Genomic DNA, 20,100 nt, shown 5'->3' on the forward strand with positions numbered 1-20,100 from the left:
CATCAAAAAAAGATCAGAAATATGGTTTCTAGTAAGGTAACAATTTCAGCTAATCAATGCAAGATCATCTCATTAGTATCGTTGAATCTCACTCATTTCCGAAATCATCCAAAACCTATGACCCCCAGTGTGGTAATAAGCTCAGCCAATCAGATGCAACATTGCATCATTAGAATTGTGTGACATAATGACATTATTTCATATTGCAAGTTTATTAAAAATCGAAGCAAAATTTTAGCTTCCAGAAGGTAACGAGTTCAGCTCATATGATGCAAGATAACCTCATTAGTACATATGGATCTCACTTAACATCAAACTTGTAGAATTTACCGATACGTATAAGCATAAGTTACAAATCAGAGAAAACTGGAGCAGTAATACAGCCTCCAAAGCAGTAACAAATTCAGCAAATTATATTCCAAACCCTGCCCCCTCATTAGTATGCATGGATCTCACTTGCACATTATCAACCCAAAACAAGATCTTCATGATAATAAGCATATATTCCAAGTCAAAACTGGATTAGAAATATGACCTCTGGAGTAGAAAAAAGGTAGTCAATCAGATACAAGATCACCTCAGTATTGCACATGAATTTCACTCAATATCGATCTCATCTGAAATTTGATGACATAAACCCAAATTAATACAAAAATCGGATCAGAAACATAAACTTCAGAAAGAAGCCTGTTTGCTAGCTCGATCCATGATGGTCTTTGAACAATGAATAATGTATGATGGATGCAGTACCCTAGGGTGAACTTGCAAATGAAGGAAATTAAACAATGTGAATCAAAGAAAATTCCATGAGCACTAAATGAAATTTCCTGTTTTAAAGTGCATTTACTCATATTGGATCAAAACAAAAGCATAATCACCAGGAGTACCAGTAACGTCAACAGTACAAATTTACTGAGGCTATCTGCCTATGAGTACAAAATAGATTTGGTTGGCTAGTTGTAACTGGGCTGAAACCCAAGAAACTGCTGAAGGTTGAAACCATCAGATATTATTATGCAATAAGATTTTCGAATTATGCACTGTGGCAGCCATATTCAACAAAAGATCAGCACTATTTTCATTTCAAGTAAACTAGACACCTAAATCCCAAGCTAATATAACCATTTTAGAGAACTGCGGACAAAATGTTCAATATGTTCATTGTAGTAGCCATATTAGAGGTCATTCAGGACCAACCATATTAGAGGTCATTCAGGACCAGCCATATTAGAGGTCATTCAGGACCAACCAGATATCATAATTAGTGTTGTGGTGAAAGCCCCATGTTGATATGGTTTTCCATTTTGGAAGAGTAATATTTAAAAAGATTCAACTTAGCTGCCATTGTGGCCACAATGGATTCCAGATTGGCACCATTTTCATGAAGTACTAATTAGACATCAAAAGAAGTTTTCCAGTGAAAAAAGAATGTTAATACGACTTTCAAACTAAGAGAAGAAGTGATAAGATTTTCAATATGGCGCTGCAGTGACCATATTAGATATAAGACTGGCCCAAATATTTTTATTTTAATCAACTAAACATTATATTATTTCTTTTGGTGAAAGCCTCATGCTGATATGACTTTCCATCCAGAAGATTAGTGCCAAAGCAATTGAAGTCAAGTGCCTTGTCCAAGGACACACCATGGCAGCTGACCCAGGTTGATCCAATGGTAAGATTCGAGCCTGCACTCTTTCAGTAACAAGTCCAGCACATTAATCACTGAGTGACAGTGACTTCTCTCCATCCAGAAGTATAAGTGATGAAAAGATTTTCAATATGGTTGCTGTGGTAGCCATATTGGATATCTGAGCAGCACATTTTCAACAAGAACCAACAATGCCAAAGGGTGAATGTGTGAATAAAGTTTCATGGCAATTCTTTAAGTAGTTTAGGAGTAGTGATAACAAATTTGTACAAACAGGTAAAAAGAGTTTGAATGAAAAACAACGGGCCACCCCACAAAATCTTCTAGTCCACGATAAGCTAAAAGTTGGTATGGCATAGGTGATGGAAAAAACAGCTGCATGACAAACTGGATTATGTAATTTCCAAGTGATTATAAAATAGGTTAGCAAATTTCAGTTTCCAATAGTTTTCTTCACTGTCAATCACACTGAAATGATTTACAACAGAGTGATGAATGAATGGATGGATGGATAAAACCAAGATTTATGTTCCCGGAAGGTCTGATTCAGAATTGAGGGAAAGAGTCATGAAAGATGACATGTTATTATTAGCTTCAAAATATGCCTACGTATAAAAGCACAGAAATATATTTAAATATGCCCTTCCAATCAAAATGACTTGCCTCCCATTTTTTCCCACACTCTTTATAAATGGTAACTTTGATTAATCTTTCTAGAGACAGAAAAAAACCTAAACATCATTTGCAAGGTATATCAGCACAGTGAACTCAACAAAAAACATACCAATTCCTTTTTCTTCACGCAGAGCATCAGTTCAATAAAGAGTTTTTCTGCTTGTTCTAGAGTATACTGGAAAGTTTTCTGTATAGTCAGTAACAACTGATCATGTAGACTCTCTGGCATAGTCCTGGAACAAACAAAAAAAAACAATTACTTCTAATGGATATTGACATACAAAATGTAGACTCTCCGACATAGTTCTGGAACAAACAAAAACAACCAAGTACTTCTAATGGATATTGACATACAAAGTATAGACTTTCCGACATAGTTCTGGAACAAACAAAAAAACCAAGTACTTCTAATGGATATTAACATACAAAATGTAGACTCTCCGACATAGTCCTGGAACAAACAAAAAAAAATGCCTCAACCAAGTATTTTAATGGATATTGACAAAAAATGGAAATCTGTTCTGAAATAAAAAGGGATGAAAAAAGACCATTTTCAACTCAAAGGAAATGCAGGATGGGTCCAGTTCTTTTGCAGCTGTCTAGCAGTTGTTAATCTGAATCTCATTGTAAATTCTAATGTTCTTTTGACAACTGTGAAAATTAATTAAGAATAAGGGCCATGGGTGGCCAAGTGGTCTAAAGTGCTTACATTTACTGATCACTGCCATCTCATCTCCTGTTTGGGTTTAAGTCATGGACTCAGCCAGTGTGGGTATGTGAGAAAGCTGCCAGTACCTTCCATGGGTCGGTGGTCCTATTAGTTGAACAAATGAATCAACCAGATCAATTCCTTCTGATGAGTTACAATAGTAATGAAACTGGTCAGGCACCGGGGATGATTAGATTCCCCTAGGAATATGGGAGGGTACGTCTCCACATCCTTTCAATCATCAGTTACTAATGATATACAAATTGGATCTAAACTTCCAACATATGGATCACATTCCATAAATAATAGATCAATAATAGTGTTAAGGTGGCTGAAAGTGTGCATTTTGTAAATATTTTATCTCCATGTCTGAACCAAAAATTTAATTACAACAATAGACAGGTTCCATGTATAGATTTACTACCATGCCTGCACTTCTCTGCAGAAGAATTCGTTAAACAAAACTCATTACAAGAGATTCACTCACTTATATGATTTACAATTGCCTATATTATTATTTTACAATTGAAATATGTATTATTTATATAGACTTTAGTAAATGTGAATACACTTTCCAGGCACTTGATTTTTAAAAAAATTAATTTCTCCCATATGTCTTGCACCTGTCTCAGATGATTATGACAGTTCCTGTAACTTCTACCTGATTGTATTAAATGTATATTGTAAACTGCTGAGGAAGCAACTTAAAATCCTAAATCATCTAAAAGTAAAAGCAATCATTCGATGATGTAAGGAATGTGAGTAATTCATTTAGTTACAGTGCAACAGATCTGCATGGAATAAACCTTTCAGTAGCCATACGCTCCAAAACTTGTTTAATTGCTTAGCGAGTGAAAATACTTGAACTTTATATTATCATAAATTAGTACCATTTGCATCAAAACTTGTTTAATTGCTTAGCAAGTGAAAATACTTGTACTTTATATCATCATAAATTAGTCAGTAGCCATACGCTCCAAAACTTGTTTAATTGCTTAGCGAGTGAAAATACTTGAATTTTATATCATCATAAATTAGTACCATATGCATCAAAACTTGCTTAATTGCTTAGTGAGTGAAAATACTTGTACTTTATATCATCATAAATTAGTCAGTAGCCATACGCTCCAAAACTTGTTTAATTGCTTAGCAAGTGAAAATACTTGAATTTTATATTATCATAAATTAGTACCATATGCATCAAAACTTGTTTAATTGCTTAGTGAGTGAAAATACTTGTACTTTATATCATCATAAATTAGTCAGTAGCCATAACCTCTAAAAACTGTTTAACAGCTTAGCAACTCAAAATATTTGTAAAAATAGTTTTATGGTTTAGCAAATGAAAATACCTGTACATTATATCATCTGTCATAAAATGGCTTGATTGATTTAATACAATACAAATAAGCATGTTCTACTCGCAAATTAATGCTAACTAAGAAAAATAAGCTCTAAAGACTGACAGATCACCCATCTGGAAGATTTCAAATGAAACATTTGGCTGAACACTCTCATTCATCAATGGCTGCTACAGATCAAGGAACTTGAGCTATAGGAGTGAGTGGAGAATGGGAATGGGTTTGTTTGTGATCTTTTATATCAAAAGTTGATACTTACGCATCATCATTGCTGTACTTGTGTGTAAAAGCAAGTAAATCAGCTGCTCTGCCACTCCCATCACATACAACAACTGGTACAGGAGGTGTGTCAGTGATGTAGTCTAACACTGACCTGATGGTATTAGCACCACCCTCTAGCACCACACATATCACAGGTACACCACGTCCTTTTACACAGCTTGCTGCCAGGAAAAATAATTAAATCTAAGTTTCATATTTATATTTTAACACATCCAAATGTCTTTAAAAGAACCACCTCCTAAGAGTTAAGATCAACATTGATAAGGTCTGCCACCTATATAATCCAGGAAAAATGCTAAAATTCTTGTGGTACATACAAGAAGAGTATGAATCGCAAAAAGTTACTGTGAAAGGACTAATTTGATGAGATGTACAGATTTTAATATTAAAAAAAAATATTAAATTTCCTCAACAGCTGTAATTTTTGTCCATTTGCATGCTAAAAATGGGGTCAATGAAAATCAACCCTCTTCTGAGGTTAAAACTCCTGACCATATTTGGGAAATTTCCTTATCTGTCCTGATCGATCTTTTCTATGACATGTATGCCAATGGCTATTTCAAATGCCCACAAACACGCTGGTGAAAATTGGACTGGGGTTGGGTTTGCTTGCGGGACTGAAGATTTTTGTGTTCTGGCACATTTTTTATACAAATCTCAAACTCACTCTTTTTTTTGCAAAGGTTTATATCTCCATGTGAAGTTTGGAAAAGACTATTAGATGTAAGGGAAGGAAGTCTAAATTCTGGACACAAACTTGGGGGGTTCCTGAACTGGTATTTTTTATATATACAAAGTTCTTGTCTAAAAATTGTGGGGTTTTGTGCTGCATTTTTGAACATGTTTACTTAAGTCTGATTTAGTTTCCATCGATGTATAGCTACATATTTTGCCTTTCTGTGATTACAACCCACTTTGGTGTTTCATCAATTATGATCATGCCAGAGAGTTCAAGACAAGGGTACTACCTCATAATGCAAAAATCTGGCATGCAGGGATAATGAGTTCACGGATGTAAACTGTGTGTATGAATTCCTTTGTTTGCATGTGCTTATATTTATATGGGAGGGGGCATTCACATAGTAGAATATGATATGCACATTTCCTCTTTTTAACTGTTGAGGGTTGAAACCAATCTGGATATTCTTGAGCAGTAATATTTTCACATTACCCGTTTTGGTAGCCATATTGGACAAACTAGCAATCATTAGAAGCCGATGCTAATAGGGTAATTCATTCTAGATCAACTGACAAGACTTTCAATGCATAAATGTTCATTGTGGCAACCACAGTAGATGTCTGCAGGGCAACATTTTCATTTAGGACAAACTGGATATCATAAGAAGTTTTTTGGTGAAAACCCTAAGTCAATATGACCATCACTAGATAAGTAGCTATAACAAAATTTTCAAGACAATTGTTATTGTAGCCACATTAGATGTCAGAAGGCATAATTTTCATTCAATACCAACTAAACATCATAAGAAGTCTTCTTGTAAGACCCAATGTCAATATGACTTCCATCTAGCAGAAGTAGTGATAATATTTTTAAGATGGCCAGTGGTGGTCATATTGGACCTCAGATCCATATAATTTTCATTCAACCAGCAAGACATCATAAGAAGTCTTCTGGTGGAGACCCCATGTCAGTATGACTTTACATTCAGGAGAAGTTGTGATAACATTTTTAAGATAACTGCTGTGGTGGCTACATCGGACATCAGATTAGAACCAGTTTTATTTAGGATCAATTGGACATCACAATAAGTCTTTCAGCAAAATCCTTATGTTGCTATGACCATCCATTCTAGAGCAGTGGCAATAACATTTTCAAGAAGACTGATGTAGTGGCCATACTGGATGTTAGATTGGCACCATTTTCATCTATGATCACCAAACATCATAAGAAGTCTTTTAGTGAAATTCTCATGCTGATATGCCCATCCATTCAGTAGAAGTAGCATTAAGATTTTCAAGATGGCAGCTGTGTGGCAGCCATATTTATATAGATCGGCAGCATTTGCATTTAAGACCGACAACCCACCAATATCTATCTGCTTTTTGCAAGCTGTGTGCTTTTTCACATTGATCTGCCACATGTAGACATGGGCTCATATTGTTGCTTACAATTTATCTGTCATACATGTACTATATAATATTATACAGTACATGTATGACAGATAAATTATAAGCAACGATATGAGCCTCAATGCACATTCCCAATGATAAAATTCACAGCATACTACTGAACAAAAGCTTAATGTACATCAATGTTTGATGGCTGAATGCAAGGCCAATTTTTTATGTACTCCAATCTATATTTCACTTTTTGTGGAATATCTTTTTCCCTGGAGGTGAAAACATTTTAACTGCTGTGTAGCTTAATTACAAAATGGTATTAAGCCGTAAGACAAAACGTCGAACGATTAATAATTAGTGCTGTTGGTGCAAGTGCAGAAAAGTATGAACTCAAACAAATTACAATACATGCTAATCTTTCAATAGCTAAAAAATTCCTACACTTAAAAAAGCTGTCTTCATTTAGTGCATACATTTTTTTTTGTTGCTACCTCTATGTACATGTGCCACTTAAAAAAAAAAACCAACAGTTGGGCCCTGGTTTCCTTCACAAGTATTTGTACAACTTCTGTTTTAAATATAGATTATATACTTTACAATGCTTGCTACAGGGCAAACTGGAACAACTGAATCTAGTTTTACTAACATCGTGACTAGCAATACAGGACCGTTATGGGTAAGAGTGATCACTGCTGCTATTTTGACTTGCACTTAACATTATACAATTTATTTTATTCATGAATTAAGCTGATTGAGAATTCGGGACTTCATAATTTTATTACATGCAACATGATTCCATGAATCGCTATCTCGAGTTGTGAAATTCATGCCAAAATCATGAGGGTTGGCAGGCCTGCACCTGGACATAATCAATTCGAAATTATAAATCAATAAATGAACTACGTTCAGTGCATCTTTTACCTCATTTGTGCTTTTCATCTTTTAAATCTATATATGTGTGTGGTGGGGTTTACAAACAAAAGGGGAGGTATAATCAAACCACAACTCTTTCCTTTTCAAAATAATGTTACAATTGATAATATACCACAAGTGATCTGTGGTAAGAAAATGTCCCAATAAAGTGCTTTAATTCCACATCTTAGGTTTCATAAGTTATGTGGCAGATTGGCCTCCTTTTCAGAAATGTAAGAAAGGTCTTCATGCCTGCATTCTTTCTGTCAAGATTGACCTCTATTCAGAATATTTCTAAATAATCATTTTAATGTGTTTCTACTTTCATTACCAGTGGCCATAACTGATGTCATTTTGGTCAAAAATGAAAAGCCTTCATGCCAGCATGATTTCTGACAAACTGGATCAAATAATATTTAGCAGTTTTGCAAAAATGATATTATGTCAAGTTTTTTTCTGTTTTTTAGTAACAGTGGTCATATTTGATGGCAGACTAGAATCATTCATACAAATTTTAAAGGTCTCAATGTCAGTATCCTTCATGTCAAGTTTGGTTACATTCTAGTCAAAGGTTCAAGACGTCATTCAAAGTTTTTTTTTTTAGTTTTTAGTAACGGCAACCATATCTGATAGCATATTGGCTTTATTGTAAAAATGTTCAAATGTCTTCCTGCCAGGATGCTTCTGTCAAATCTGATCAAATTCTATCAAAAACTTTTTCAGAAGAGAAGTTGTTTAAAGGTTTTTCCATTTTAGTGATGGTAGCCGCACTGCATGGTTGATAAGCATCACTTGAACACAACTTGCAAGGCCTCTATTCCAGTGTGTTTATGGCAATAAAGGATGAAATTGGTCTTAGAGTTGAAAATACCAATTTTTGACAAATATTGGACAGGCTTTTTAATTTTTGATAAGGGTGACCATCTGTTCAAACTTTAAATGTCATAATGCATGGATGCTTTTTGTCAAATTTGACTAAATTTTGTTCAGCAATTTTGAAGTTGTTTGAATGGTTTTTCTATTTTTAGTAATAGTGGTCATATTTGAATGCAAATATGCTTCATTTGTATCAACTTGAAAGGCATTTTTGTTAGGACGACTTTAATGAGAAGTTGAAAACAGCAAATTTTGACAAATAATGGACAGTTTTTTTTTTTTATCTTTGGTAATAGTGACCATGTATTATGACAGATTGGCATCATTTGTATACACTTTTAATGTCATCATGCCAGGATTTTAATAGAAATAACAGATGACAGATGCTTTCTGCACCATAACGTCACATGGCATTACAATCAGGTAAGCTAAAAACATATGTTGAACAAATTACTGATATTCAAAATCCAAAAGTAAATGTGTGAGTACCAGAGAAATATAACACTGATCTTTAAGTTCACTTACTGATGCTTATTTTCTGGTGGGCAATGTACCGCTCAAACCTCTTTCTGAAGATGATTTCCCCTCCATATTTGCCAACTGTTCCATTATCAACCAGAAGGAAACAGGAGTGGTTACTGTTCAGAACTGAATAATTGGTCTTTGGACTAGCCACACAGTGATATGGAACAGTCACCTGACACATAAAGAAAAATGGAGATTGGAACAAGTCTGAACCCTTTTCAATGAGGTTGATATGTTTATTGTGTACTACAAGACTACCTTTTGTCAATCTGGTCCTTCATTAGCAACATATTAAAGAACCTTAACACTGAGCTTATTATAAAATAATAATTTAACATTGCACTTAATGTAAACATTTTAACACTGACCTTAAACTGGTTCAAGTATCTAAATAAATCTAATATAAATAAAGAGGAAATTTTAATATAAACAAAAGTAAAAATCTCCATCAAAATCGAGAACTTCTCAAAATATTTGAGTTTTAAAAAATTCTAGGGAGATATATTGGTCAATTTCATAAATATTCATAGAACGGATAAACTACACATTTAAACAAAAATGTACTGTTCTCTTTATAATGCAAATTAAATTTTAAAGCAATTTGTAAACAAAAAGATGTAGATGTTCTAAATATTCAGAGTTATTTCGATAAATTTAGCAGCACTGAATTTAAGTAATTTAAATAAAGCCAGAATTCTTTCCTTCTAAGAAATGTATTCGATTAGCCTTATTCATATGCCACAAGGCACATTTCAGCTGTTATGCTAAATTATAATATACTGAAATGGGAGACTTTCTCTTTCATTTCCCACAAAACCTTAAACTGGTTTTATTCTTTTTCAACCTTTTCAGTTTTCTAAAGTTTAATCTTTTATTCCTTCTTATTTACACAGGTATTTATCCTATGATCAATGTCAATTTAAATGCATTGTGTGTGTGTGTGTGTGTGTGTGTGTATATATATATATATATATATATATATGAACTGTTTTTGCTCATTTAGGTTTTTGCTGATAAAGAAAATTTAAATTTATATACCTGGTAGGCAAGGTATTCAAATAAGGAAAAGGAAATAATTTTTTTATCAATTATCTCCCCTGAAAAAATCTTGAAATGCACACAACTCTAAAACTATCTAATAGATTGTGACAAAGTCTCACCAATATGTACGCTAAAATGGCCTCTTTCTATTAACCATAATTATTTAATTTCAGTGAAACTTTAATCTACTATGTGGATGGAGAGATGGACATTTTTATGTACAAGCACAAGTACATAAATGTGATCCTTGTTGAGTTTCTTATAAGACAGACTCGGCAAAAAAAAATAAGGACCAGGTGTAAAAAAAAATGGATTATTAAAAAACCATCAGTTTCAAATTAGATTAATTTATTAAAAAACATTAATTTCTCCTTTTTAGAGTGTACCCTCATTATAAGATTGTTCATGGGAGTTAAATTATTAACCCATTTTAGAGTAAGTGTGCCTAACACTATAAATTGTCACATTAGGGTATTTAATTGTGCAACATCATACGGTTTGTATCATTAGCCAAGATACTGAGTGAAATTAAATTAAGCAGCAATAAACAAACTTGATTTTTTTCAAAATGGAAACCAATAATATAGCCAGCTTATAAGGGGAACAGTGTTTAACTTTAAAGGATATGTGCTTTTATATGTTCTCTGTCCCAAATTTTCAATGGGCAGAAGTGATTGTTTGCATTAGAGGTAATAGTTCAAGAAGTGCACCCTTGGAGACTTGGGGTACATGGGGTAACAAATTTTGGAAAACCATAATCCTACACAATATATATTAAGTGGTGGGAATATTGTTTCGTCTGGCTGCCTGGGAAAATGTTGTCACTTGCCCCTGACACACATTACTTGGCTTATCATGTGGAATATATCTGATTTATTTTTGTAACTTGTACATATATAAAGAAAAAGCACAATTACGGTAAAACTTTCCTAAAATGGACACCCTGACATTGCTGGGACCAAAATTTCTGGCAGAGGTGGCCAGCATACCAAGGTTTAATTAGTATAAGAAAGTCTTTTGAAAAACAAATATGCATGATACACTGTTACATTAAAGATGCTTTCAAAACAACCTATAAAATCTGGATAATAAGCACAACTGTTATTTTTCCAATATGTTTATCTACAAGGAAATATGCCATGATACTGAACTTCTAAACTTTTGATATTTATGTTATCAATGAAATTCTACAGCATATTACAGACAATGGTGGAGTAAAAAAAAGATGAAAAAAATAATTGAGAAAAAACGAGTCCCCTGAAGGGACTAATGATCTGATGACAAATAAAGAATCCAAACCAAAGCAAAACACAAACACATGAATACTCTACAAAACGAAGTCTACAATGTCTTTGTAAGTACAATACAAAATAAAGGTTGAATGATGTTGAGTGTTGTTACTTTTTACTGCTAGCAAGGTAGGAATGGCTAGAACAACAGACCCCAATCCACTGCATTAGCAAGTCAGTAATTAAATGTTTGAGCCATCTACAAATTGTTTTTTTTTTAGATCCCAGATATGATATTTCTATCAATGGATCTAATATTTTGCTGAGTTGGCTGTTTGTTAAAACTTGCATGATGTTATGTTCTAAAGCAATATTGCATCACTGAGTTGGTGAAATTTAATAGAATAATATGTGCTTTTTAATAAATTTATAAATACATGTTTTGACATTTTAGAGACCATGTATTTAAAAAGGCATATAAATGGTAGGAAGATGTGATTTGGTAACCTGTAAGTTCATTGTTACCTATTCATCAACAAAACAAATACCCCTTTAGATTCTTCCTGATTTCAGCTGCTGGGTTTGAGTGTCTGCAGCTGGTGAATTTAATAAGTTTCTTTGGATTTCCTCTTTTCTGTGCTCCATTTTGAGTTATGGGTGAGCCCAATCTTGATTACAGCACTGAAAGTATGGCCTGGAGAAAAGAAATGTTCTGCCACTGGATCCTTTCCACTTTATTGGTTTGCCAGTCTCATCTGTGGAGATTCATTCTAATGTTTAATATCTGCAGTTCTCCAACATATTTGCATGTCATGAGGTTGATCACAGTTCGTGTTTGTGCTGCAATATTGCTTTACAACATAGCTTCATGTAAGCATGTAAACAAAACAAATGAAAGTTGAAATAACAATTTTGTTTTTCAACTATTTATTGAAATATCACAAAAACTGGTTCATTGGGAAAATACCAATACACATACAGTGTGACCCTGCTATAGCACACTCTGTTATAATACTTTTTATAAATCCATTTTTCTCATACAAGAAAAAATAGGGTTTTTTTATTAATATATGAAACATGTAAAAAGTTTATTCAGGGATTTTGCTGTGCTTTAACAATGTCACAAATTGTGACTTTTTTCCCCCGTTATGGCAACAAAATAAACCATCTGGCGACTTTCGTTGTGACAACATTCTTGGTGTTTAAAACTTGTATATACTATTTTGTTTTGGAGTGGAGAAATTAAAAGGCAGCATGAAAGTAAGCAGCAAACTCAAGATTTAAAATGTGCTGGAACCCATCTATAGTTACATCAACAAAACTTTTGTTCATGTTGACAAACCATCTTAATAGTACATTTCAATATCATGATCCGCTTTGCTTACATCTGGCCTGAGTACTGTATACTGTGATAAACTCATATAGTCATCCTACTGGACTAGCTAAAATCGACCAACCTCTGAAGGCAGGAACAGGAACTGCTACAATTGACCAGACAATGACTAATTCATTTTCTTTAAAATAATGTACCCAGGCAAAATAGTTTTGCTGAAACTTCAAAGAAAACTGACCTTTGAAGCACAATCATTCTGTATAAATGCTAAATAAATGAGAGAAAAAAATCAGCCTCAGTCGATATTCTAGAAATATTTTATGTTGCTGCTGCAATTAGAAATGGACATCTGTTTGGTTGGTCCTCTACAGTTGTCTTCTAGTGGTAACTTCAATAACACATGCACCCTTCAAAAAGTAAACTAAAATCTTCCATAAAGGCAGAGAACCTTTCATCATAGTTCAAGTTTCCTCTGACCCTTGCACCCCCCCCCCCCATTTTTGATATCTGGACATTTATGTTGGGGTGTAGGGTCTGAGTCCATTCCCTATCGAAAAGTTGGAATTCACAGACACCATTTGGTGTTGGCATGGGGTAGCCGCTTACTAGCTGGCCCAGCAAATTTGAACAACCTGTCATCAAGATATACCTGCATGAAATCGATAGGAATATGATTTATTTTCTCAGAAATTGTGATCATAGCATTTGTTAAGTCTTTAATCTGCTGACAGATGAGACGAAAGTACATCACTGCTGAAATTTGGATCTGGCCATTTTCATTCCTAGGCATGTGACTGCACAACTCTGGCAACCTACATGTCAATGAAATCAGAGGTCATACAGTCACATGGAAGTCCTATGACAATTTCCATGTTAAACCAAATGAGGAGGTCCATTTTTTGAAGTTGTACATTGGGCTGCAGTTGCATCTGTTTAAAAAATGAGTGGATACAGGGCTACATCTAGGATTTGGTAGATAATAGGAAAACCCCCCCCCCCCACTAAATGTGAAAAAAAGGGGGGGGCCGGTGCAGCAAAAAGGGGATCTCCCAGCATGGTATAAAATAAAACAGATTCAAGCACAATAAGTCTATTAATTGCATCTGTCTTTTGTAACACTAAATAAATTTCCTGTGTTCTGTATAACCCTCAAACTGGAAATTAGGCTTTTGTTTTTAATAACTGTATTTTCTCTGCATATTTACCATCAAAGACTCAAAAGCACAGGCTGCAAACTGTTTCACCCCAATGTCCATTCTTATATCTTACAAAACAGTGTTATTTGTTTCTTGTGTGTAACATGCTGACTTTCATGTATGTAGTTTTAAGATTTTCACTTAGTTTGAAATCCTAAATTGCTTGTCTGTGACACTGTAATTCAATGTGTCTTTACAGGGTTGATGTTCTGAAATTTGCATTTTGAAGTGTAATGGAATTTTCAATGCCATATTTTTACACAACAAAAAAGATCTGTGCATGGGTATGTGAGATGCCAGTACTCAAAGAATTTATTTTTTTTAGCCACAGACCCAAGGCTAATGACTTTAAAAATTCACAAGCCCTGACTAAAATTCCACAAGCCCAGACTCCAATTTCCAAATGCCCAAATTTTCCCCTTTTTCTGATATTATTTGTCACATAATGCTGCAAGTGCTACAAATCAAATATAAATTCAATTGGGTTCAACAGTGGGTTTGAGGTAATGCACATCTCGTTAGTGTTGATAACTACATTTACTAGATACTGGATCGTCCTAGTGTTCAATCTTCTCTGCTGGATTCTTCATGAATTCTGGTCAGAAACCAAAATGACGTGTATCAATATTTTGTTTACAGTTTGTGCAAATAATTCATTGCCCCCCTCCCCCACCTTGGACAACCAGGAAGTGTTGAAATTTATATTTGTTGGGCTTAGCTGATAGCTAGTTAATTCCTAAATTTGATACAAAAATGAATCACAAGTGAACACTGTTCTTACAACTGAAATGATCAAGCTTTGTGTCTTAAGTTGCTGCCATTCACAAATCTATAGGGCTGAGACATTCTCATTCAATGTGACAATATGAAATAACTTTTCTTCTCCTACATATATCTAGAACAACACGTTGATTGCCACTTCTTTTTCTAACATTACTGGAAGTGCTACGAGTAATATTCGGAAAAAAGTGGAGATCTGATTGTTGGTCTAACATGTATCTAGCATCTCTTTGATTTATCAATATTGGGTTGTTCCATTTCCTAATCGTACCTATGCAAATTAACACAATAAGCTCACCTATGGCAGTCTACGAACACATCTCATCAGCTACTGTAAGCCATTACATATGTGAATTGGTGGTTTATACCTGACCTCTTTGCATTTTAATTGGTAATGTTTAAACTGCTGCAAGGATAGTTTTACATCAGTTCCAATCATGACTTTCCCATTTATAAATGCTACATGTAACAGGTACATTGTGAAAATGATATTTTGGTTTTTATTTTTGAAGATTACTAAAGATCATTTTTCTCAAAACACAATGGGTTTGAGAGTACAAAATTGTGTTTATAGCATGACATGCCATGTTACAATTTGATTAAAATCAGATCTCCACTTAACATAGGACAGCGGCGATCCGAATTTATAATTAATGATGTAATTTTCTGATCATCATCTTGTCAGACAACAGACTGCACAGCGTTACGGCAGGTATGTCAACATCTTGAAAATACATTTCCACATTTCATCAGTGCAATCCAAATTTTCTCAGGCAAATTATAAGCTTTTTCAACAAGCCTGATGGGCACCTCATTTAGAATACAGGATGAACCCAATCTGAAATTAGCAGCACCACAGGTGTATGGCTATCAAATTTATTTAGCACAGGGCTGACCATGTCTTAATGATATTTCTCCGCTGTGGGAGGTTATATTCACATTGGAAAGACAAGGTTTTCAGACACCCTGAAAGTAAAAACTATGCAACAGCATCAGGTAAGTTATTACTGCTATTAAATTTTTAGTATCTTTCTTTGATCCTGTACACTGTTTGGTATATTACGTGATACAGACATATTTTCATTCTCAGAATTAATTTTTTGATCATCACCACTGATTTACGATTTGAAAATAACAATGCTTCATTAATGAAGATTACCAATCAACTGATATTACTGAACAAGTGGTAGGAGTATGAATCATGACTACAAGTGGTAGGAGTATGAATCATGACTACAAGTGGTAGAAGTATGAATCATGACTACAAGTGGTAGGAGTATGTATCATGACTACAAGTGGTAGGAGTATGAATCATGACTACAAGTGGTAGGAGTATGAATCATGACTACAAGTGGTAGGAGTATGAATCATGACTACAAGTGGTAGGAGTATGAATCATGACTACAAGTGGTAGGAGTATGTATCATGACTACAAGTGGTAGGAGCATGAATCATGACTACAAGTGGTAGGAGTATGAATCATGACTACAAGAATTCAACAGTAGGATATCATCATCTTGTCAGAAATTGTATACTTCATTGTGTGTTTGTGATGTCAAAAAAAAATCCAAAATCTCTCTGTGATACAGGCCAGTGAAATCTGTGATGTCCACTAATGAGTGAAATATTTAATGATCTTTTGGACAAACTGGTTTGAAATGAATGAATTTGTCAGAAGTGCTTCTTTATCTTCTTTATTTTATTAAGATACTGATTGAATCTGAAATTTAATGAGTGAAGAAAGCATTACATGCTGCATCATGCAGGTTCTAACAATAACAACAAGTATGCAAAACAAATGTAGAAATGGCACATACACAATATCAATCTGGAGCTCTAGATTAGACATTGCAAACATGACCATCTTCAGTTTTAGTTTTATTTGAAAATCTGGGAACAATATTTAAGATACTGAAACAACAAACTTGATTGTAAAAAATTCCAGAAGGATTACATTAAAAAATGTTTATTGATGAGTCTAGTTAATGTCTCAGTCATTCTTGCAAGTCAATCGCATTATCTTGAGGCGATGAACCAAATGTAATTAATTTCACAACAAGGTGAGATATAAATGGTCCATATTCACACAGAAAAAGTTGTAATACACTTACATCTTTGCCGATCAGGTCATCTTTGTTCTCCACAATACCCCATGGGGCTATACCGATAGCGACAATCTTGTTCTTGGCTTTTAGTGTTCTATCACTTATAGCATCTCCAACATGCCTAGTAACACCTAAAAATGAGATCAAACATGCTTATTATATATTTATAAAGTAACTGCATAAACAATTAGGCTTGCTAGTGAACAGATATTCAAGAAGGAACCTCACTTCTATGGCAGGAGTCAACAGGATACAGTTTCTATGTTGAGTAAATCAAAGGAAGTAGGTCACAGTGATGCAAAAATTATAAGTGGGTAAATATTAGAATTAGACCCAAGATATAATTTCAGGGAATGATAAATAAAGCATAGCTTGTAAGTTACAGTATTCCAGTTTTTAAGTGGCACATTTTCATTGCAATATGAAAACAATGGTATAATCTGCAACAAAAAAAACAATGCTACACTTGATCAGTGTAAATATATTATCCTTGTGGTATAGAAGAATTGTGCCCAAAAGAATCTGGATGCCCAAACTTAGCCAGTAACATATCTAGAGTAAAGCCAGCAAAAGAGTCTGAATCCCTAAACAACTATTATTTTTCATGCTAAAGTTGTTTTGAATTGTTCTTGATGAAAGATTTTATTAACAAATAATCCATGCATCAACATTTAAAAACAACAGAAATAATCAGAGATACAAAAGCCAGGTTACGAAAGGAGTTCTTTTTTTATTGTTGTGTAAAATGTACAATGTAAACAAAATGCACCCTTTCATAAACGTAATTTGATTTGAACATTTCAGTATTGTTCTATGGCCAAAACCTGAAGTTCCATATAGAACTCAGAAAGAAGCCTAATGTAACTAGATAACTGGGTTGGATTTCAGATTTACAACAGAACACTTTTAATGGTGATACAAATACAATGTTTAATAATGAATGACTAGAATGGGAAAAGAATTATGATTAATATGTGCGTGTTAAGATCCAAATACTGGACAAATTAACATAATCTGCATGAACCTAATAATGCAACAAACAAAAATACAAATAAATGACCTTACACAGTACAAAGACAAAGGTGAATAATTTACAATGATTTCACATGACAAAAAGAATGGTGTTTTACTTAAATAGTTTTAAAAAATGTGATCTTTACTCGATAGTAAAATGTATTCACTCAAATAGTGAAAAAATGAGGTATTTTACTCAATTAGTAAAATGATGAAAACAAAGGGACAGATATACCAAATATCTTTACACTCTTAAAACACTGGGTATTACAAACCCCCAATAATTAACCCATGGCTAAACGATTATATGTATGGAATTACACACTCTGTCACCAGCACACTCAACCAATCAAGCAGTCAGTATTCCGGTAGTCACCGACCACCATTCAATTCCTTGGTCAATCAAGCAATCAGCACCCACCAATCGGTCAGCAATGCCCAATCACCTGCTACTCAACCAGCAACACTGTTAACTCGACTCTACGGCTGCTGTGGTTCAGCTTTACAGTTGCTATGGTCAACTTCTATGGTTACCTCTACAGCTGGTACCATGTTGACTCCGATGAGCTCTACAGCTGTGACTCCGATCAGCTCTACAACTGCGACTCCGATCAGCTCTACAGCTGAAGATGTACAAGTCCTTAAAGTAGACCGCTCACTGACAAGACATTCCGTAATGTGAAGATTTAGTCTTACTGTGAGACATTTATACACAGATGATGTCGCCATACATGGCCTGTGTGCAGAAGTATTCGGTTCTTTCCATCGAAAGCACTTCACACATGCGGCATAGGATGAACCGAACTCACTATTTTGAAATAATGTACAACATGCATAAATCACCCTCGGGTATCGTTAAATCCTAACATGACAATGAAATTCTTCTCAAGGAAGGTTACATTCCAACTGGAATAGCTTTGGTGACATTGTTTTACCTTGCAGAATAATGAAATTTTTTATGATTAAGAATTTTATAAAGGGAAATAATCCTAACTGAAAATGTTCAAATACATTTTTCATGTGACAAACATTTGGCAAAAAATGTATTTGGAAGGGTGTTAAGGGTCATACATCCTGCTTAAAAAAGCCAGGCAAGAACTCAAAGCATATCAGGGTACAAATGTTTGAATTAAATTAAAACAGCACCAACTGTTTTCACAGACCACACCTTATGCCAAAAAAACATTGTCTCTCAACACCATTGTTCTCTCACTGGAGGTCATTTCTCTAAAAAGAAACCCCAAAGATTAGTGTGAGTATGATCTTGCTCAGGATGCTTCAGGCATTATCAATTTATATTCAAACCTGTCCCAATGGTCACCTTTATATAATGGTCATGTGATAACAACAGCCATTCTATTTCTACTCCTCCAGTCTCCCTATCAATTTTTTTTCTAAAAGTTATGTATATAATGGTTACTTGCTTTCCACCATCAGTGGCCAGATGTTTCCTAACCAAATTGTGGTTTCTCCTTGCTCTCAGTGATCACTGGAGCACATCAACAGTGAGTTCTCTATACATGAAATTTAAACTTTTGTTTGACGAGGAAAGCATGATTAAGATAAAAGGAAGTGAATCAATGTAAACATTTCCTATCTTGCTTGTACTAACCATACTCCAGTCACATGGTCAATGAAACTCAAACAAGTCAATATGTCAAGCTGAAAGGCAGTTTATATTCAATCAAGAGAGGACCAAAGTTATTCATTATCTGGACGGACAAAAAAGTGGTCATATTGTCAGTGCAGAAGTTTGTCACCTTTTGTGATGGCATCAATGTTACTGTTTGAAATTTTAATTTTTTTATATCTGATGAAAAACATTAATCTTTGAGCAGAGATACAAATTCATCCCTTTTTGTTAAGGCTGGAAGTCGTTCAATATTTACAAAACTTGTCTGCAATGTCTGGCTAATTTCTGTTTCATGTATTAGTAATAATGATCACTTTAAGAAATCATATCATTTTCTTAAGTGTCTGAAGAGCATGTTTTATGCCAAATGCACAAAAGGCCCACTTTCTCGACAAGGCCAATTTCTTTGCACTATTATTTTGATACAACGTTCAAACTGTTACACTATAAATAAAGATAAAAATGCCCTAAATTCAATAATTTTCTGAGTGAATTTGCCTTTCATAATAATGTACGTTTTAAAAAATTGTCAGGGAATGCTCTCTCTGAAGTCCGCAAAGATTGTTTATAAGCCAGGTCAAACATAGTGCAAAAGAGTCAGCAAGCAGACCTGAAGGCATCTGGGTTACATTAAAAGTGGGGGGAGAAAACCTCTCTCTTGTGACTAATTCCCCTTAGCCCAGTCACATCAACTAGGCA

At 34.2% G+C, this 20,100-nt stretch overlaps 1 protein-coding gene across 1 annotated transcript in view; it reads right to left on the reverse strand.

Moving 5' to 3' along the window:
• LOC149802038 (transient receptor potential cation channel subfamily M member 3-like) overlaps positions 1 to 20,100 on the reverse strand; it is a 228,530-nt gene that overhangs the window by 35,448 nt on the left and 172,982 nt on the right. The window contains exons 6-9 of the mRNA XM_089956442.1: positions 16,761 to 16,885; positions 9,071 to 9,242; positions 4,656 to 4,839; positions 2,436 to 2,559 (exon numbers count right to left, since the gene is read on the reverse strand). Of these exons, the coding sequence (XP_089812568.1) occupies positions 2,436 to 2,559; positions 4,656 to 4,839; positions 9,071 to 9,242; positions 16,761 to 16,885 (605 nt within the window). The remainder of the gene's footprint in view (positions 1 to 2,435; positions 2,560 to 4,655; positions 4,840 to 9,070; positions 9,243 to 16,760; positions 16,886 to 20,100) is intronic.

Source organism: Sinohyriopsis cumingii, chromosome 4 (assembly GCF_028554795.1).
Source record: "Sinohyriopsis cumingii isolate HCF-2022 chromosome 4, ASM2855479v2, whole genome shotgun sequence".
In the NCBI taxonomy this organism is placed as follows: domain Eukaryota; kingdom Metazoa; phylum Mollusca; class Bivalvia; order Unionida; family Unionidae; genus Sinohyriopsis; species Sinohyriopsis cumingii.